At 43.7% G+C, this 22,329-nt stretch overlaps 1 protein-coding gene across 1 annotated transcript in view; it reads left to right on the top strand.

The window, feature by feature from the left end:
- Window positions 1–22,329, top strand: part of LOC115321139 — a 153,704-nt gene that overhangs the window by 90,469 nt on the left and 40,906 nt on the right. Inside the window, exon 10 of the mRNA XM_040218599.1 lies at window positions 14,026–14,134. Coding sequence (XP_040074533.1) covers window positions 14,026–14,134 — 109 coding nt within the window. The remainder of the gene's footprint in view (window positions 1–14,025; window positions 14,135–22,329) is intronic.

The raw sequence follows: 22,329 nt of genomic DNA, 5'->3' as shown, positions 1-22,329 counted from the left end.
ACCACTCGGATAAGACAGAAGCTAGCAGGCGTACAAAAATACGGTTGATTGTAGAATGTTATTACATCCCTCAAATTGACGGTTTATCAGTCGATTCCGGGGAAATTAAAATCGCTTACAAGAATAACCGACGAACTTCGGTAACGGGAGGTGACACGTCGAGTGGAATGTACAGCTGTTCAACAAAACGAGATAACTTATCAGAGGCTCGGTTCAGGCATCAAGGAGAATGAAAAAAAGAATCCACCTTAACACGCACCCAAAGTATTTGGATGTTATCATGGGTTTTAATTAGAACTGCTCACAGTATTCTTGACAGCAACGAAAACACCACACCCTCGAGACTGTATTCTGTCCTCTCTATGAATCGGGAAGTTATTGTCAAGTACTGTACTTGGTTTCACCTTACGTCTAGACGCAGCGGATGCTACGAGCTTTGGGACCTATCAGACAGCGTCCAAAGTGCACTATAATCGTGTTCTTCATGTTTTGTATGTTTTGTTATCACCAAAGAAAGCATTGGTAGGAAAGACGTGGGACTTGAGCTTCTGACTCAAATAGGTCGGCCTCATTAACTTGTGTAACTAAGTATAGTTCATCAATCAATATATCATCAGAAAGCAATATTTCCGTTCCTTGTACGACGTGAATAGTGCAAGTTGAAAACATATCAGCGAGCGTTTCCTATTTTGATATTACACTTCGAAAGTTGTCAGCATGACATGTCAAATCATGCGAGGCGGCCATTTGCTTTTTACGTCAATTTGAATTTTTATTTGGAATGCTTCTTTTGCAATTTATCTAGAGCTGTAGCTTGACAATCAACTAAAAAACAATTTGTCCTCCAAAAATAGTTTATCAGAAGCTAAGCGCAAGCGTGTTTGAGAATTGCGATACGTTTTTTTTTTTTTTTTTTGCGCAGTCCAAAAGCTTCAAATGTTCGTCCCGTATTACAGGGTAATAGTCTTTTCTTTTTTATTTCAAAATATGGGGGAAGCAAAGTTCTTATGCTTAGCTCCGTTTTCTAATACTGCCTGCTTATTTCTGAAATTCAGTACCTTTACTATAATAGGGCGGCAGAAATTTATGTTCCTTTTGCTTTCACGGAGGGCTCCTTCAATTTCGCTGGTCCTTAAAGCCAAGTTGTTTCTAACAAAAGAAGTAATTATTAGTTCCGTTCTGGCCCACATTTTCTTAGCTTCTTCCGGAATGCTGTTGTAGATGAAATTATTCCTGCGCTTGAGATTATCTAAAGCGTCGACGTCATAGTCAAAGCTCGAGTCGTCTCGGTGTTGCATGATATTTAGTCTACTATTTGTTCAAGCAAGCGTACGTTTTATGAGATAGCTGTAATTTCCATTTTAGCGCCCGACAGCTCTTGAACTTTTTTTTAAAATGATTCGTAACCCTCTCGCTTAATTGGTTGACCCCCGCATTGATTGCGCCAGAATTTGTTCAATTTTGTTTATTGGTGGTTTAGTCAATGGTTGCCTCAGTGTTGGGACCAGGTAATGATGTTCACATCGCGAGAATTCGTGGTAAAAAGAGGAACGGGTTGCTTTGTCCCAATGTTTCCGTGCGAGCTATTGGTAAACAGAAACATTGAGACCCATGCATTCTTCAACACGGTTATGTAAAAATAAAAAAAACAAAAAACATTTGAACCTGTGGCCAGACAAAATTACAGCTACTACGCGTAGAAAAGATCAGGCACTCTTCAGCAAAATTTAACGTACAGGTTTAGCTCGTAAAGCGACCAAGATGGCTGCAGATTCCTGTCACTGAAGGTTTCCCGGTCTATTTTCGCGGCCACGGTAATAGCGTCACAAATTAAGAAACAGCTTGATTAATAAAACATAAATGGACGTTTAATGCTCCGAACTTGTGCCGAGAAACATAAAGTAACAAGTAACAACCCGACGAAAATATGAAGGTGAACACCTTACCTGGTTTCTTGCCTGATTTACGGCTCCCTAAAGCTATATTAACTCTCAAGGTCTCAAATGGTACGTGACTTGGGGTCTAAACTTTGCGTTCTAGCCCTCTTCTGGAACAGAGCTTGTTCCTAAACTTACAGGAGCGTCAAAAACAAGAAGGGGGCTGTTCACCTTCATATCGCTCACGGGTGTACTACCACGATCAATAAGAGTGCGATCACCGCTCCCCGTGTCACGCGGTACTATCAGTGCCCCCCGTCAACTTCTCTTTGAAGTACACGGGCACCTTGGTTTCGAGACGTATCGTCTCTAGCGATCGCCGCACCACACTGCACTTCCGGCTCGTCTGCTAGCGAAAAACGGTCGGCGCAACCGCAAAACTGTTCACCAATGACGAAGAGCATTTTTCGCTAGGAATGTGCGCCCGCAAAAATATTTGTATAAATGTTTTAGGGTCATCCTTTTGATTATGAAGTTTTAGTAGATTATTCCACTAAAAATGCGTTCGAGCTGCAAAGTAGTGGTCTGGTTATCGCACGGCAACCCGCAGCGACAATGAACTTTATGCTGTGTCATATTGTTTTTCCAGTGCTAAGGATCGAAGGGTATAATTTAGAAGAATGGATATTTGATCGAGTTGGTGGGAATTCATTATGGCAAACAGCGCGAAAAAAACGACGAGGACATCTTGTCTGTTTCTTAACATCATCGTCGTTTCTTTCGCGCTGTTTTTTTATGATGAAAGGTATCAGCCACGCTCGCACCGCGCTAACGTCTTGCCTGTGCTAGTTGGTGGTCCTTTGCAATCGCAAAACTCACGCGAAGTAAATAATAAGCAGGCTTGGTTGATCTTAAATATAGTGCAAAAAAGACGGGACAAAATGGAGCAGCACACGGGACAAGCGCCTCTTCGTCTTTTTTGCGATATTTTTAATATGAATGTCAATTACCAACCTCACCAGCTGACCAAGCTCCTACCAAGCCTAGTTGATTGTTTTGAAACCTCCGATAACAATATAATGCATGCTTAAAGTCGTCGGCGAAGTATCGGGTATTGTTATGGAGTCAGGGGAATATTCTACTAAAACTTCCTAATCAAAAGCATGACCCTAAAGATGATGATTAAGAAGTTATTTTTGCTGGCGCACATTGCTAGCGAAAAATGCTCGTCATTGGTGAACAGTTTCGCCGTTTCGCCGACCGTTTTTCGCAGCAGATGACCCGGAAGTGCAGACTGGTGCGGCGATCGCTAGAGAAAAAATGTCTCGAAACTAAGGTGCACGTGTACTTCAAAGAACAGTGTTCAGGGGGCACTGGTAATACCGCGGGCCACGCGGAGCGGTGTTTGCAATCCTATTGATCGTGATAGCTCATACTTTGATGCCGATGGAAAGACGACTGACTGAAGCACCCATGCTAAGCTCCTCTTATAAGCACGGGTATCTAGAACTTTCTGAGCTCAACCAAGCAAGAAGATTCTCGAGCCATCAGGAACATTCCAGACGTGCAAACACAAGAACTATAAAGTGGACAAGCGCTGGCGAGGATCAAACCCCAGCAAGCGGCGTGGAAGACAAGCACGCTACTGACTCAGCTAGTCGCACGCGGCATTTCTTCCCTCGTGAAAAAGCACAGGCTCCCGATGCAGCACAAAATTAAATTTACTACTTAAAACAAAAGAAGCAATAATCGCAGGGTCACCTGATGCAATGAATATTACAGTACTATCCAGCATAGTTCAGTTCGAGTTCGACGGCGTGAATCACCTTTGGGTCGCAGAGGGCGGAATGGCAATGTTCATTTTTCGCCGGGCAACGGCTCGCTGTTTAGGCCCCTCGGGTACCGAACTACCTTAAGGCCGAAGCACCACTTCAACAGTTCCTCGTTGCTACGATGAATTGGTGCTCAGATCCCCACTTGGTAGCCAGGCTGGAACAGGGCGTCGTGGCGACAAAGATTGTACCGGCCGTCGTCAGCTCGTTATGCGGCTTGAATCAAAGTGTGATCGAGTCGGCGGACTTCTTCCGTTCGTTGAGTGACAAACCGAACGTCGTCGCTCTGTTCGACTTCGTGGTCGACATCACACTCGTCGTCGGTATCGTCCTCGGTGTCATCAAGGTCTTCGTCAAGATTGCAGTCCGGGTTGTCGTTGAAGTCACCGTCTGGGACGCCCTTGGCTCGCTGTCGAAGTCGTAGCTGGGATCGTAGTCGATGTTGTCATTCGGCGCCTGTGACAGCGTCACTGTCGTCCTTAGTCTCGTCGTCAGTCTCGTCGTCAAGGTCGTAGTCAGGCTGCTTGTGGACATCGTAGCCGGGGTTTGTTTTTTAAAGTCGAGGACTTCCCATCGATGTCGTCATCCTGTTATTGTCGAGGTCGTAGCCATGGGCTTTGTTGAGTTTATAGCCCGGGTCGTGTCTGAGGCCCTAGTCGGGGTCGTCGTTGATGTCACAGTTGGTACGCACTGAGGACATTGATTGCGTTACCCCGAACCTCCACCAGAATTTCACAAATAAAAGCATAAAGGTGGTAATTAAAACTTAAAACGAGCATTGAATGCAGCGAACTTGGGCCCAGAAGCATGAAGTAAAAAAAGCATACTTTGACGGCGACGGAAAGTCGACTCGCTCAAGCCGCCATGCAAAGCTCCTTTTGCAAGCGCGTGGGTATCTAGAAGTTTCCGAGCTCGAACAAACAAGATGCTCGAGTAATCTAAAACATTCCAGTCATGCAAACAAAAGATAAAGATCGCAAACGCTAACGGGGATCAAGCCCCAGCCAGCGGCGTGGGAGTCGAGCACGCTCCTGACTCAGCTATTCGCAAGCGGCAATAGCATGACGTAGGGGAGTGGATTCAGCACTCGATTGTAGTCTGATGGGCACGTGGCGGTTGAGGCAGGAACCAAGTCGATTCCGATTGACGAGCGCCGGAAGTAGATGACTGCCGCGTAGAACCGAGAGCAACAGCACTTGGAGAGTGAGCAGATTATTGTCGTCCCTACTATAGGCAGCGCGTTTTCAGAAAAGATCGAACAACTCTGTCCGGCAACCACTTTCAATTTTGGAGAAAAAATCTATTTTGCTGTCTACGTGCCCAGAAGAGCAAAACCAATCCTTGTCTAGAAAAAAAAAAGTTTGTCTTTGCGAAAAAATGAGACGTTTACAACTCCCTGTAATGCCGAATTAGAGCGCAGCTCTTGAGGAGGAGAAGGGGAGGGTACGGAGGAGACGGTGTGTCTCTCCTGCTCGCTCCTCATCTGCTCCTCCCCTGCTCCTCGCCTCCTCCACCTCTTCTCCTCCTCCTTTATCTCCCTCTTTCTCTTCCTCCTCCCTCCTCCTCCCTCCTTCATCCTCCTCCTCCATCTTCCTCTCTCCTCCCCCTCCGTCTCCCCTCCCCCTGCTCACTTCTCTCCCTTCCTCCTCCTCTCCCTCGCCCTCCTCCTCCTCTTTTCCAATGATCCTCCCCCCCGTCCTCCTCCCTCTTCTCCTCACCCCTCCCCCTTCTGTGCGACGTTTCGGCATGGTGACGTTTCGGCACCGTGCCGAAACGTTCCATAATGCACCGCCTGATTACGCCGACGCCGACGCTGACGCCGCTCAAGCGGGAAGGGGCGTCTAAGAGCTGCGCTCTAAAACAATTATGAATGTGCGCATTTTGCGTATCGTCCGATGTTGGCATTTCGGACGGCTTCCCCCAAAAAACTGTTTTGGCTACGGGTCTAGATATATTTACTGCCAAATTAGACAGAGGAAGGATTGACAAAAAGTATTAATCACCGAGTATTAGGGTCGTTATTTTGAGAAAAAATGTATTGCAAACAAGGCGAATTGCGGAATAACGCTCTGGATGATTTTTTTTCGGTACCTATAAAAGCTAAGGTCTTAAAACTTTCCGTGTGTTGCCGTGTACTTTGTTAATCATCGCATAAAATATTGCTGTCCTTGTTTACGGGCTAAATTTACAAGAATTGATGACACAGACGCATTTGACTAAATATTAATTTTTTTTAAAGTATTTAAAAAAGGCCATTTTCAATATTCTTTACACATTCCCGCATTACAGTTCAAAATATGTACTAAAAGAATCTGCAAACAAAAAAAAGAAAAACAGACATAGAGCAACCTTTGGGTGGCTTTGAACTACTAAAGCGAACAACGTGGCCAAATTGTCGCTAACGCGGTTGTCATGAATGGGGCGTGCACATACCCCCCCCCCCCCCCCATTGTTGACAATTTTATTATTTTAACAAAGCATAAAATTGCTAAGGGCTGTTCAGAAAAAGATAAATTGACTGCACAATTGTGGGCGGTAGTTTTGAAGTTAAAATTCCTTATACATTTTTGTACGGCCAACCCAAAATGCGCATGCGCCGGAGCAATCGAGAGGCTTCGCGGTTCCTGTTTCGATTGCCGGCGTGTGGCATCTCCGTGTACGCGGCGTAAAGGAAGCAACATGGACAACATTGCGAACAGATTAGCCTACAACCATGGCGGTAACATGATTTAGGAACTGGGGCGCGGCAGAACCTGCGCCGCCTGTGAGCACCAATAGATCCGCCGCCGCGGAGGGCCGCACAACGCAAAAAAAGAGCAAAGATACTGCAAAGAAAGCAAAAATGATGACTGACTGAGATTGTCTATAAGTTAATTTTTATGGCAGCGGTTGGGAGAACCGTGAGATCTAATTTTTCGATACTCGATTCTTCCGAATCTTTTCTTGTTTTCAAAGGCCGGTTTGGGGTACCGGATCCATGAACATGATACTAAGAGACGACTCCGATCACAATCCACTGTTCATCGCGCCGGGAGTCTGTGACCTAAGTAAACACCCGAGATGGCACGGGATTGCCAGCTATATAGAGCACCGCAATCCGACCGCCCCTGCTGGTTACCTTTGGCCATGAAACAGAAGCCCCGAAGAAACAGCACACAACAAAAGCAGGAATTACTGGGATCTTGAGACCTCTGAGATAGTTTTTTTTGCAGGGAAGGGGGGAGGGGAAAGGGAGGGGGAGGGGCACCCCTTAAGCTGCGAGCGGTGGTTTGATCGTGAGTAGTTCCTGTGACGGGTCACGTGCGTGTTCTCGGTTTTGATGGCTGAGCTTTTCAGTTCGAAGCTCAAGTGCAGCACCGATTACCTCAGAAGGCACAAGAAAATAAATGCATTTCTAAAGGAACTTTCCCAGCGTGATGGATCGCAACATTGTTTCGTTGAAGAAGCCATGAAGGAACTGTTCCTGTCCGAGAGACGGACTTTGTGTGCGTGAAATGCTTCAGCCGTTTAGAGGAAATGACCGCGGAATCGTCAGAATCAACGGGGCCCGAGGCAACCTTCGTCCCGGAACAAGCAGCAGTCTGAGAGCTGAACAGGGGTGTATACTCTTCAGGAGTTTCATCTTTGAAACCAAGTTCTGCCCTGAAAAAGCACTGTAAAAGGTCTTACGGTAAGCGAAAGCAGAAAGAAATTGAACGCGCTTTCCGCAAGGTAAAATTAAGCGTCACTACTGCGTATGGTGTGAGAGACAAGCCTGCAACCTTGGCACAAAGTTGCAGTACGTGCTCAGAGTGGTTGAGGAACCATAGGTCTGCGTTTCGTGCTTCGGACTCATGCCATGAGAGCTGCCGTTTTTTTACACTGCTACCGGAGCCGCACTCGACGGGAGAAATTCAGGATGTTATTCCTTCAACCACTCGCTATTTGCTCCGCAAATCAATACATTACAAAGAAAAACTGGGAGTGTGGGCAAACCCCGACCCATACAGAAGAAAGAGAGCAAGCGAGCTGGAACTGCGGGTAGCGATGGAGCTATTACACCAAAGATGAGCTTAATTGTAAACAGCACAGTCTGAACAAAAACAACGTCGTTGGCGTCATGGCGGACGGAACGATAGAGCATATTGCGAGACGTGTGATGACGTGGTCAATTCGCAAGGCTTGTCGGATGTATAAGACAGCCCACCCAGACACAGCCATCGGCCTTACGAAATTCCATTCTTCGAAGCTAAAATAGGTTCTGCACATTCCCTCGAATGAAGTTTGTGTGTGCGTTTTTAGCGCCAGCCCGAAGCTCGCTGAGTGGGCCGTGGAAAAACTTGCAGACGTCATAAGGAACGCCAAAGACCTCCATGACATTTCTCTGTGCAGTCCACTTTCTGCCAAGTCTTTAATTAAAGGGTGCAGCGCATGCCCCTCCGTTGGGTGTTCTGAGGCGCCTAACCTTGAAATTTCTGATGAGGAAGTGCTTTACACAGTCTTTGAAAAAGACGATCTAATAAAGAAGGAAGTGAACGCGAATACATTTCTGGAACGCCTTCAAGAGTATGTCAGGAAATGGACATTGCATGATTATATCAGCCGCTTCCATAGGAAGCCGATAAGGGATGAAAAGAAATGACTGCGGAGATCTAGCATTGTTCTCCATTCCGATTTCGCGGCGAACTGTGCGACTGTTCTTCCCGTGGGAATCAAGTCGTAATACTGCAGCACGAGTCGAGTCTTCATATTCACCTGCATGGTCGCGACGAGAGCAGGAACCTGCAGCTGTGCTGTTACACGTTACGACATGTGCCACGACACCGCCCGCGCATGCTACTCTGTTGGCAAGGTACACGAGTGGCTTGAAGACAAAATTCCACTGTATGGTCATGTGACCTACGTCAGTAATTGTGCAGCAAGCCCCCTTAAGAATAAACGCCAACAATACAAACTGCAGAGCAACAACTTCAGGTCAGCGAAGTGAATGTTTTCCGCAACTGGACATGGCAAGAGTATCTACGATGTAACCGGTGTGCTTGACAAGCACCAAGCAATTTTGTAAAACCTCCGTGGGCTTACCACGTCGCTGATCAAGTCGGCGTCAGAGATAGTTGCCGTACTGAACGCTAAACTGCCGAACATAAAAATAATCCGCTTTCGGAAACTGGGGTGAAGGCGTTCAAGGACATGAAGGCAAAAGAGTGGGACTCTGTTTTTGCTGCGCGTGCAATTCAGTCCTCTCATTTGTGGCAGTGTACGCGGCCCGGCACGTCGCAACCACAGTTCTTTGTAGCAAGAACAGCAGACGCTGAAAACATATAGTTTTTTATGTAAAGTCTCATATCTCTGTGAAAAGCAGATCGAGGTCGCGAGGTTGCGGTGCCACTGAGAAGAAACACACAGTGGTCGCTACAAGAAAAATAGGAAAAAAATGTTCCACCACGGAGTGCCAGGAGAGCGCCCTGACCGATTCAAGTCAGAGTCCGGCAGAAAGAGTGCACGCGACAAGCGCTGAAAGTCCGCACAGCATCTTGATTCACTAAATTCTGTTCAATTGCATCACTTTAAACGTGATTTTATGATTATCTACACCTTAACGTCAGTAGCCTAGCCTCCCTACGAAGGATAGGCTCCGAAATTCACTGATATGATAAATCGAGAAATCTGTATTTAAACTGCCCACTTGTGCTTCAAACTCATCTGTAAAGGTTCGTATGAATTCTTACTTTTCACGATCTCCTGTCACAGTGCTTTTTGTTCGCAGACTTCCTACAGTTTTCGACCCATTTCTTGCCCTTGTTTGAAGTCGTCAACGTCCTATCTTTTTCTACTCCCATTATGGCAATCCTGTAGATTTATCACTTTGTGGATTCAAAAATGCAAATAGATTGCGAAACATTTTCGAAGGACCTGATAGGACTGGTTAGGAGCCTTGATCTGTAAAAAACAGAAAAAAATAGAATGGCTTTTTTTTAAAACAAATTTTCCAATTATTGCAAGATCAGGAACCTGCCTACATTTGAGTTTGATTTGGATGCAATTAAATGCAAAGGTGCAAGCTAGCTGGACAGAATGACGAAATTTTCCCATTCTCTGGGGAGTCAATTAACACATTTGAGTGTTTTTTTTTAAAGATTGACGTTTTCAATTTTGATTACAATTTATGCACATATTTAACACAGGAGTCCAAATCATTTAAAAAAAAACACCAGTTTCCAGTCTTCTAAGGTCCGGATCCATAGAGCTCTGAATTGCTTTGTAATTGATAATACCTGTTTACCTCCTTTTATTTTATGTGCAGTCTCTGCACAACCAAATATAAAACCTAAGGCGATAACGTTTTCTTTTTTCTAACATCCCAAGCTACGGTTTTACGTAAGTCGCTAAAACATGAGCGCATTTCAACAGCGACTTTGCGATATTTGTTTCTCAAAATATAATTTTTCTTTCCGTTAAAAACAATGGGTACGTTTTTGCTGGTGCACAACAATTAAAATATATATTTTGGTAAAAATTAAAAAAAATATATATATATAATATGCAGGCCGGACATGTACATTCGATCCTGTCTGAAGACGCCCCCGTACAGACAATCTCAATCAGTAGGAATTATTTTTTTTGCAGCATTTTTATTTTCTTTGCGTTTTGCGGCTTTCCGCGGGAGCGGTTCTAATGGCGCTCAAAGGCGGCGCATGCTCTGCTGCGCCCTGCTTCCTATATCATATTACCGCCAATGTAATATGATCTGTTTGCAAAGTCGCTCCGGTTGTTTCATTTACGTCGCGTGTTTGGAAGCGCTACACGCCGGCTTTTTTAACAGGCGCCGCGAAGCGTGGGACAGGGAGGCGCTTTTCTATCACCCCGGCCCGTGCGAATTTTGGGTCGGTTGTACAGAAATGTTTAAAGAATTTTTCCTTCAAAACTACCGTCCACCTCTGTGCTGTCACCTCGCGTTTTCCCGACCAGCCTGTGGTATGTTTACGCTTTGAAAAAAGAATAAAATTGTGTCATGGCAACCCCGTTGGCGTTAATTTGGCAAGTGTTCTCGCTTTATAATTTCAAAGCCACACAAGTATTGCGTGTTTTGAAGATTCCGTTAGAACATATTTTAAACCTTAATTTCGGAGGGTTTAGAAAAAGTTAAAAGGTAACAATTTTTTTTCAAAAATAATTTTTTTAAATAATTCATATTTAGTTAAATGCCCCCGTCTGAGCAATTCTACTAACTTTCTCCTACAAACCAGGAACATAATGTTTCATGGAAATATGAGGTAACTACAGGGTAAAAAACTGCCAAAGTGTGGAGACCTTAGCGTTTATAGGTACGGAGGAAAGAAACAAATCCAGAGTGTATTGCGCAATGTGCCGTATTTTCGATTTTGGTTGCTGAAACCAACGACACTAATACTTGGTGATTCATACCTTTCGTCAATTCTTCGTATATCTATTTTGTCAGTAAATATTTCTAGACCCGTAAACTAAACCGTTTTTTTAGAAGCCGTTCGAAATGCCAACATCGCGATCGCAAATCGCGCACGAGACTGAGAGGGCGCCTATATTTTTTTTTGTCGCGAAAACAATTTTTTTGTTTAAGGAAGCACAACTTTTATGCAGAGCCAGCAAAATATTTTTTTCAGCAAAATTAAAAAAAAGGTCGCCGGACATGGTTGTTCGATCATATCTAAAAACGCCACAAGGCAACCTACAACGCAGTTTGGATGGCGCCATCTCGCGACTAAAGCAAGAAACATTGGGAATACCTGGAAGAAACGACTGTATTTTTCAAATGTGAGCTATCCCTCTGGTGGCGTTGCTTAGTCTAGTACTTGAAGCGAGAAATACTGGGTAGGCCAGGAAGCCGTGATCGCATAACACGCCGGTACGGCGGGAGCTACGACCCTGGCGGGCCAATCGTAACATGATAACGTATCGCCGAAGTGCGCTTTTGCTGTGAAGAAGTATCAGGCCTTTTGCTGCGTCATGCTCCAACATGTGTGCGTTTCGCTCGTATACGTAGCACATATCGAAGCCATCGGCGTGCAAGGTGGTGCTCATCGTTCACCCTTTGCCGAATTACGAGACGGGGTAAATCCGTTGGCTCTCCTACTGCTGGCGCCGCCCGACTGTCGCCGGCTGGCTATCACGATTTCTGATTGATAAGTTCACACTGTAAAGCACACGCTTAGCTTTTCAGGCACGCTCGTGGCCGCAAATAATTTATTCCATTGTTTTAAAAGCCACAAAATGTATGCTTATCATTTTCAGGTATAAAATTGTCAAACTGGCAATGTTTTGAAGTATTACGGAGCTAATTAGAGGCATAATTTGATTTTTATGGTCATTTGGCACTATTGCAGTTGTAAAAACCCTGCACAATATTTTCTTGTATGGAATGGATTAGAGCCTGGCGGAAAACCTAAACGCAGGACTTGTGACAATCGCCGAAATCTAAAAAAAATGAATTTTGTCTTTTCGTAGGCAAAAACTTGAGAACAAAAATTTGCCAGAAGCACGATATTCGATTTTGATTGAGCAACAGTTTCCCCGGCGTATAAATTCTTCAGCCGTTTTTGAATTAAGACTTTTTTAACACGATTTAAAATTAAATCGTTCCAGTGTTTTATTCACCTTTAAAGGTTCGTGCAACGATGTTTCTGCCTTGCGGAAATACCGCTTAGATTGAATACATGCCATTTATAACCAATGAAACACGGGTAGTAGCTTTTCCCGCCCTATTTTAGTTGTATAAAAAACGTTGAAAAAAAAGAACAGCATTAACCGCCTTAGCTAGCAGCCAGAACAAGCGGCCGCTTGCTATGGAGCCGGATATATGCCGAGTTCCAGACATTCTCAGGGTTCGGTTATTGTCACCATTTCGAGGGATGGACATAAGCGACTTCCCGAATGCTTGCAGAGGTATTGATTATCGAGCACCTAATCCAAGTGCTCACGCTATGCTCGGGATCAATCTATGAGCCGTATTAGAGTATCGTCATTATGGGGACTATATGCCAACACTAAGACCTGCGAACTACTACCTACGTCATCAAGTTTTGCGAAGGAAAGATTGGAAAAGAAACGCTCGCTTTTGTCCTTTAAAAATTCTCTGCAACAATTAAGTTTCTTGCTAAGTGACATTGCGTGCGACAATACTTGGGTCCCACTAGCGCAAGCGAGCTCCTGTAAAGAGAAATGCATTATAAATTAATATTGTTACACTGCACCTTTAATAACTTTTGGTTTTTTAACGCGTCTACGTGAATGTCAATTCGTCAATCCAATCCCGTTTTTGAAAGCCAGAGAAGACGAAAAAAGAAAAAAAAAACATCGTGTAAAATGACTTTGCCAGGGTGGTACCCTGGTACGATATGAACTATACGCATTAAAACGTTTTCAAAAAGCCCCAGTTGATTCACTCTGAATTCAGTGGACACAGACATATTACAATATTGCCAGTTCTGACGCCAAGACTTCACCAGAGACTCGGAAAGGCACCAACCACAGAAGTACCACCCCTATTTCCTTTTGGGCAGAATCGAACACTTCCGGCTGAGGCAAAAAGGGTGTAATAAACAAATATGGATCCTTACTGGAACAAGGCATGCTATTCTGCAGCAATTATATGCCTCAGGGTTGCATAAAAATATTTATCGCCTACAATAGACAAAGTTGATTACAAGTGAGCACTTTCTTTGCGTGACCCCCATGGATAGCATACACCATTTTCAAGTTTATCATGAAATGCGGCAAGGTGTACGCGGTAGTTCATTGAGAACACTTCCACTTACAAGCGACAGCTAAAACACGGTGGAGATGGCAAATCCCGTGCATTTCATTATCTCTGCGCCCAAAATAAGACAGCGGAATTGGCTTATAAGAACCCCCGAAACCAAATCTCGGAGCATGAATCCTCAGAAAATAAGCCACGTTCCGCAAATTTTTATGCTATAAGTACAAGAAATTCTTCCAGATGTTCTTTTTGGTGCCTGCCTTTTAAGATATCTCCAGGTTACCTTCGCGTAAGAGCCAAACAAGACACCGACGAACGGTTAACTTTCTGAAGTGCATTGATGCTAATCTTTTTCTATATATTTTTTTAAGTGATGCATCAACTGTGCTGAGTGTTTTAGATGTAGGAGGAAGTTAAACTTCAACTGTCAGCAATATAACAAATTCAGCTAATTGAAAAGGGGTCAGAATTAGGAATACGCCTCCCACCTGAAAATGCGTAAATAGTGACACGTTCGCAGAACATTGTGGCTTGCCTATTGCATGCAAGAAGGAATCAGTATATCATTCTTATAATGTATAATATATTATTACACTCCCTTCAGGTTATGCGTTTGAGGGTGCTGTCTGCATAGCAGAAAGAGTGGGAATTGTGGAAGATGATGGCCTTACCCTTCAGGGAGTAACCAACATTGCTCATGAACTTGGACACCTGTAAGTAGCAACAAATCTTACATATGCATGCAACAACTTCCATGGAATATACAGGGTGTTTCTTCACAGTGCAGGCCAATCGCTCCTTCGAAAACTACGTATTGCAGAGAAAAATGTTTAATGATGTAGTGGTCTGTGCCAAAAGGCCCATTAAAAAAATATTTTGGCGTGCAGTACTATTTGGTAATTAATTCAGGTTTAGTAACAAGGATTCTAATTATTACCTTTAAAGGTATTGTTTGATCTTAAACTTAGTGCGAATTATTCGGAACTACTAAATCATCCCATTATATAATGATAAAAGTTGCGGCCTGCATATTACGGTGTTTCGGAACAAAGCTATTAATTTGGACGCGTTTTTAGGTTTCGGTTTTTTATCGGAGCGGATTTCTGCCCTACCCATCCAACTCCCCTTGTTCAAAACGCACAAAATATGTGCGCCGACACGCATCGCTCGTAAAGGTGAGTCTCTGCACTGGCACCGAAGTAAAATTGGCAAACCTTATGTGGCAGTCCGGATTCTTTCTTATCTAACCTCTTTTACGTGCGATGCCTGGCGGCGCACGTACGTTGCTCGTTTGGACCACGGGAGGCATGATTACTTGCTTGAGGGACGAGAGCGCTCCGATAAGAAGACAAAAAAAAAACGAAAAAAAAACAACCTAGAGCCTTTTTTTGGAGCGCCGTAAAATGCTGCCAGCGCCTGTCATTGTAATGTGTGTAGATTTCTTAGTTTTTGATGATGGACATCAGGTTTCTAAATAAAATCATACCTTTAAATTTAACAAAAATATATTTATTACCAAGTTGATAAATACCCGATTATATTGAACGCTAACAAGTTTCTTGAACGGGTCCTTTGGCACAGACTACTACGGCAATAATATTTTATATGCGATGCGGATTTTTTGCAGGAGGGATTTGCCCCGCATTTCGAAAAGCACCCTCTAGAATGTCTAATGAATTTCCTCAACATTGACAAAAGTGCATGTGTTGAAGTAATAAGCCTATTTTAGTTATGGCTCTGTTAAAGAAACTCTATTGCTCCAGGCGCAGAACAGGGCACCGCACTAGCCCGTAATGTAATGCGCAAGTATGGCCTGCCTGAGAGATCTTATCGCTAAAGACGCGGCAGGGGGCGTGCAACGACGCGCTGGCCCATGACCACCTATATTTCATTTAAAAAAAAAAAATTATGTACAGCATAGTGAAGTCGGCCGGATGCACGCAGGCTAAGTAGAGCTCAACGTAATAAAGTTACTTCGTGCGCTGCATGTTTTGGTTCCATTTCTCTCAAGAGAACAGAAAGTTTGAAAACGTCTAAACTGCTTTAGCCTTGCCCAATTGTAAAACGCCCGCCTTGATTTATGGTAATAATTCAGTGTGGTTATTTAAAAGTTGTACTTATGTTGTGTGTATGCTTACACAGCCTGAAGTTAACTGCCTCAGCTGGCGTCTAGTTTCTCAGCTGTAGATGACACATTTAGCCAGTGCAGTACTACCGCCAGTCTGGTGTCTATAACGCACATCGCGCAATAGTGACACAACACCGCACGGAAGTACAATGACCATCCAGATTTAAACGGGCTGGAGTGGGCATTAAATCTAAAATCCTTCGTGTTCTTTTGGCCTTGCTAAATGTACAAGAATGGTAGAAAGACTTCCTACTGACTAGCCAACAACATATATTATTAGGAGCAGAAACCGGATTTATTTTAAAGTAGTAGGCTAGTTTTTTTTTCAAAAGATGCTTTATTACACTTTATATTCAAATTATAAATATGCCCTGGTTTCAGTTCAAATGAAGCGGAATACAATGTTCAGCTGGTGCTTCGTTTCCCGAAAAATGGTAGCACCCGAGTCATCGATCCACCTCTGCACTAAACCTTGTTTTTAGTCTAAAGAAGCCAACCATGTCACTGAATGTTTTAGGAGCCCTCCTGGAGGTGAGCGGCAAGTCAGTCAGCATTAGGAGCGTCGTTCAAAAAACGACAGAGTTAAACAATGTAAATGAAAGGGCTTTATTCAAGTGAATGACCGAGTAGAAGAAAGACAGGAATGTTAGATCTAGAGTAACCATGTTTCGAAAAGGCAAGAATGCTGAGTGGGAGAAGAGGCTCAAAAACTTTTACCTCGGCATTCTTAAAAGGATTGAAATGGCTTCTAACGGAGAAACGAGGTCCTTACAACCGCGAAGCTGCAAAACTAAAATGTCGAGAAGAACAATGGCGTGAGCAACTTGCCTTTCTGCGGCGCTACAGCTTTCCTGAACTAAAATAAATATCAAATTATATATCACATCACAACCACCTTCTTATAGTATTGATAGTAACGCTGCATTGTGTGTCAGAAGATCTCTGCGTCACGTAAGAAAAATGGTCAAGAAATGCGTGCCTGATCGAATACCCGAAAACTACTCAGTGGCGTGGTAGACGTTTCGTGGAACCAACAAAAATCATCAGTATACTACACTGAAATGCCAAGTCTGGGTGAACACTGCGGTCGACAGTACGAGCCAAGGGGAGTGTTCGGGTCTTACCTTAACCAAAAAATCTGAGAGATAAAGGTAATGGTTTTATCATCAAACACTGAGGCAGAAGTACATATTTCTTCCGGCGCTGCACACGAGTTTCGAGCATGAAAGCAAACGAGGGGCACTTCCGAAGAACCGGACAAGGGGGAACGTCGTTATCATTAGGGATGCCGCGAACTTTTTTCGAATCGAAGTTTCGATGATCGAATCAAGCGGTTCGAAAGGTTCGAAAGATTTCGATTTTTCGAATTGTCTATATAGTAAAATTCGACGGAGGTCGAATTTTCGAACTTGTTAAGCTAAGAAGTTCGACGCTTTTCGAACCGTCGAACTTATTACGCTAAAAAATTCGATCTTTTTCGAACTTTCGAAATTATTGCGCTGCAAGGTTCGATGCTTGTCGAACTTTCGAACTTGACTGACCAAAAAATTCGATGAATTTCGAACTTTCGAACTTATTTATCAAGAGAATTCGAAAAGTTTCGAAATTTCGAATTCTGAAAAGTCAGAAGTTCGACGAACTTCGAACTTTTAGGGTAAAAGTTCGACGTTCGTCGAACTTCGAAAGATTGGCGGACGGTTTCATTTGATTTCAAGTAGTGGGGTACATTCGTAATTTCTTTTTCTCAAACTTTTACACGCGGGGCTGCGTTCCTTACGAAAGACAATGTCGTTTATTTCAACGTTCTGGCATGCTTAGGTTTAAAGAAATAAATCCCCGAAGGGGCGAGGAAGGACGACGGGTTTTGGACGAATATCGCTTGTGCCAGATTTGAAGCACGCTGCAGCCGGAGCTATTTATGGTAGATATGTTATAATTTTTTTAAGAATGATCTATGTATAGCCTAGGTAAGTGCCGTCTTAAGATGTGATTATTGTTATTCAACGTGAGTTTCGAAGAAACGTCCAAACATGTATCTGCATGCAATTATGACCTAAACTTGATATTTATTTTCATCTAAGTTGTTTGAGGCATTGCATTTAAATTCACACCACAGACAGTACATATCATTGCCATCGGCAGAATACAAAATAATATATTTATTGTTTTTTCACGTTAAGGAATAAATTAACTCATGGGAGAAGATTTCTAGTAGTGTTCAAGTTCAGCAGGTCATTAAAAGAAAACTTTTTTTTTTCGCTTCACGTTCCTGGGACGTGTTTCTTTTAGCCTGTACACATTTTGGTAAAAGAAACTTGTTTCGAAGTTTTGAACCTCTGAATATGCAAGAATAGAACACTTCCGACGAATTCTTGATAGTTTTTTTTTCTCCTGCTTTTTATTCCCGCATTTATTCTTTTTTTTTCTTTTGTTATTATCGGCACAGGTGTTTAGGTCGAAAAGACAGCTTTGAATTTCCGAACCACTAAGCATGTGACGAGCAGTGCCTTCTGACAACGAGTTTCTAACAATGACCATCTACGCGATCTTTTATGCAGTGAAGAGCGACATCAGCTATACATATGCATAAATAATTTCAGATTTAAATAAGCTCGACCACGCCCTCTATCCCCGTATTGTTTTCTTTAACAGTCCGAAATACCTGCAAGGGAAAGAAAAAGGCTGAAGCCCCCCCCCCCCCCCCCCCCGCTACCCTCTTTCCCCCCGTTTTTCATCTTCCGACGCCACTTGTATGGTAAAACGCTCCTGGACCTCGAGTTGTGTCGGCTTTTGTGCTTTTTGCGAGGCGATTCCTCCGTCCCAGAAAATAAACCTCCAGGACAATTATAAACTTCACCGGATCGGATTATTACCAGCGTGCAAGGGGTGGCGAGCTAGTTTGCCAGGTCGCTTCAAGATTTTTCTGAGCCTCAACCTCCTGCTCGCCCCTGGCCGTTTCGAACTGGAAGAGTCTCGTAAAACACTGTGTTCGTGCAATCACTACTGCGTGATGCAGGTTAAAGACAACCCCCCCCCCCCCCCCCCCGGGGCTGGCGGTCACAATTCTGCACTGGCGAATATTCTAGCACGCCCGGGACACTCGTCGTCTCATTTAATTGCCTGACCAACTTCGCAGAATCTAGATATCACACCCTAACTTTTCTAAACTTGATTTTGTGAAAACCAGTGAGCAGTGAAAACATTATTTGAAACTGAAACTGTGGAAAAACTTGAAAATCGGACTTCGAACTTTGAAAACTTGGATTAAAAAAAAATTCAAAATCTTCGAAGTTTTTTTTTTTTATTTTTTATTTTAGCGTTAAAAGAGAATCCAAACCTTCGAACTTTTCGAACTTTACGCAAAAAGAAATTCGAAATCTTCGATTTGTTCGAACTTCATGTCTATAAAAATTCGAAGCGTTCAAAGTTTTCGAATTTTTTTACAAAGAATATCGAAATTTTCGAATTTATCGAACCTGAAGTAAAAAAATATTCGAATCCGAAATTTTAGAAACCGTGAAATCTTCGAAATTTTCGAATTCGAAACTCCGCTGTGGACAAAAGTTGCGAATTTTTCGATATCGAACATCGGTCGGTACGAAAATATCGAAATTTTTCGATATCGAACCTCAGTTCGCTTCGCAAATATCGAAACCTTTCGAAATCGAACCTAGGGTGGTTCGCGACACCCCTAGTTATCATATTGCTGAAGAGGACATGACGGTGGAAGTGAACCAGATCATTGATGACGTTGTGGGCAGCATTGTCGTCAGCACTAGCGGAGATGAAACGACGAACTCAAAGAGTGATTCAACGTCGGATGAACATACTTGGTGAAAACTGATTAAGGCCACGGCGGACGCAACAAGCAGGTGCTATTTTCATTTTAAGACTCTGCACTTCATTTTCATTCAGTGTGATTGTCACCTGTATATTTGTTGTCGCGAAACTATCATTCTTTCAGTAATTTGTGCCGGAATGACTGGGAGCAAAGTCGTGTGCGGAAAGTGCTCAGCCCACTTTTTTAGCCGTCAACCATTCCTGGCTTGTAGTGGCATCTGGAAGCGCTGCTTTCACTATAAATACCTTAATGTTGAGGGAGACGATTATTGCTTCTACGTGTCCAGCGGAGTGAGCACGTACAGATGTGCTACGTCCACCAAGCGCCGTGACCCGGACAGTGCTGGAATTCTCGATAGCGTGCCTATCCTGGTTTCCGTGAGTACTGATGGCGAAGACATTGTGTGACCGGACGCTCCTGGGCAGTGCACCTGCGGACTCGGGGGGCTTTTAACGGCGCTCGTACGAAAAGTGGACCAACTCGTCAGTACGGTTCACTTCCTTCGAGATGACAAGGCTGCCATTCGAGGTGACCTTCAAAAATTGAGCCCGCAGCTGGATGGATGGATGGATGAAACCGGCTGAGCCCTTTAAATCGGGCGGTAGCTTACGCCACCCAGCCATTATGTTTTACCATTTAAACTTTGAATATTTAAATCTGAAAACTATATTCACTCCGTACTGAAAAGAAAGTGAGGCTATGAAACTTCCTTGACATCAGTTAATAAGAAAATACATAGTTTTCTATCGCTTTCTGCCGTCATTCACTTAATCTTTGCTTGGTAATCTCTACTGTCTTGAAATCCACTCTTCCTTCGCTGTCTCTAAAACCCAATGACTTTATTAATTCTATGTTGTCTTCGATAGCCATAGGGTGAAGCCCTTTACAGTAGAGTATCAAGTGCTCAGCCGTCTCGTCCTCCTCTCCACAGGCAGTGCACACTGTATCCATTTCCTGATACTTCGCTCTGTACGTTCTGGTTGGCAGAACACCCGTCCTCGCCTCAAACAACCATGAGCTTCCGCTAGAATTTTCATAAATGCTTTCTTTGACAAAAACTGTTTTGTATAACCTATAGCTTTCCAGAGCCATTTTTGTCTGCGTTCCCTCTAGCCACCGATCTCTTTTTGTGGCTTTAACTTTCTTCTTAACTGAGACCTGCTCTTCCGTAACTCCAGTATAGTCTAAAAGCTTTCCTGTTGATTACTTAGTGCGTTGTCTCCACTTTGTGCCTATACTCCTCATGTATAAATAGCTGAAAACCTTTCGTGCCCATTGCTCCCCATCCATTTGCCTCAACCGATCCTCAAATTCTATATTGCTCACAGCTTCCCTGCTCTCAAATGACGCCCATCCCATGTCTCCTTGCACTCCCTTTTTTGGCGTCTTGCAATGTGTCCCCAAAGCCAGCCTACCTACTCCGCGCTGTTTTATTTCTAGTCTTGCATGCACTTCGGATTTCATGCATAGCACTGCGTTTCCAAAAGTCAAGCCAGGCACCATGACCTCTTTCCAAATCTCTCTCACCACCTGTTGTAATTCCAAAGTGCTCTATTTTTCATTACAGCTGCATTTCTGTTGCCCTTACCTATTATATACTTTTCATGCTCACTGAGATATTCTACACCATCAGATATCCATACTCCTAGATACTTGTATTTGCTAGCTCTCTCAACTGTAATATTCTGTATCTTCAGCGGTTCATACTCTCGCATCAGGGAGGTCAACTAGAGGGAGATGATGGGATACGACATACAGCATCAGTGATGGAGGAGAAATTTTGGGAACATGTGGAAGATAGGAGAACCGAAGGAAGTAGCAGTCCAGCTTGTGACATCGCGGATTTCAGACAAAGAGAATGGGAAAGGCGGAACGAAGAGTGCCTGTGGCACGTCGACAGGCACAGATGGTATCCCAATCAAGCTGGTGAAGAATTTGGGTCCTAAATCTAAGGCAAGACTAAGGGAGGTGATGAGCACTATGATAACAAAAGGAAATATTCCAGATGAATGAAGGCTTAGTAGGATGAGTATGATATATAAGGGAAAGGGAGATCAGTCTGATATTAGGAACTATCGTCCCGTAACCGTGACACTAGCTATTTACAGATTGGTAATGCAGATTATAAAGAGCAGACTGGAGGAAGGTGTAGATTGCGAGGGCCTACTGGGCGAGTTACAGAACGGGTTTCGGAAACAAAGAAGGTTGGAGGACATTATATTTTCTCTAACACAGTGTATAGAAATAGCGCAAAAAAGAAAACAGACTGCTCTGGCTGGCATTTCTGGATATCAAGGGTGCCTATGACAATGTGAACCAAAAAACCTTGTGGGACATAGTGGAGAGATTAAACCTAGATGAAGGACTAACAGCAATGTTAAGGAACCTTTACGAAGATAATAAGGTGATTATAACATGGGAAGGAAAGGCGACGGGGAAAATAGAGATAAGACGAGGCCGTAGGCAAGGGTGCTCGTTATCACCTTTGCTGTTTATGTTGTATCTGAGAGGATTGGAGGATAGACCAGAGAAGATTGGGCTTGGATTCGACCTTTCGTACAGTAAGCTAGGCCAAAATATTCAGCAATCCTTACCTGGATTGATGTATGCGGATGATATCGTACTAATGGCTAACAACAGGACAAAGTTGCACGAATTAATGAGCATCTGTGGTAGGGAAGGAGAGGAATTAGGTTTAGGGTTCAGCTTGGCGACTTCCACAGCGGTCCCTGCAGGAAGGGCTTTCGTTCCGGTGTACCGCATGAGATAATCTGTGGTGACGATAATCCATCTGTTTCCTTGCGTCGGTGGTGGGAAATAACCAAGTAGATCCATTCCGATCTGCTGGAACGGTGCGTTCGGGGGACGAATCGGCTGCAGGAGACCTGCCGGCTTCGTCGGCGGATTCTTGCGTCTCTAGCACTCGTGGCACGACCGTG

The sequence above is a fragment of the Ixodes scapularis genome, unplaced genomic scaffold (genome assembly GCF_016920785.2).
Source record: "Ixodes scapularis isolate PalLabHiFi unplaced genomic scaffold, ASM1692078v2 PGA_scaffold4__175_contigs__length_147842914, whole genome shotgun sequence".
Lineage (NCBI taxonomy): Eukaryota > Metazoa > Arthropoda > Arachnida > Ixodida > Ixodidae > Ixodes > Ixodes scapularis.
Note: the sequence above shows the minus strand (reverse complement) of the source record. Positions and strands in the feature narration are given on the sequence as shown.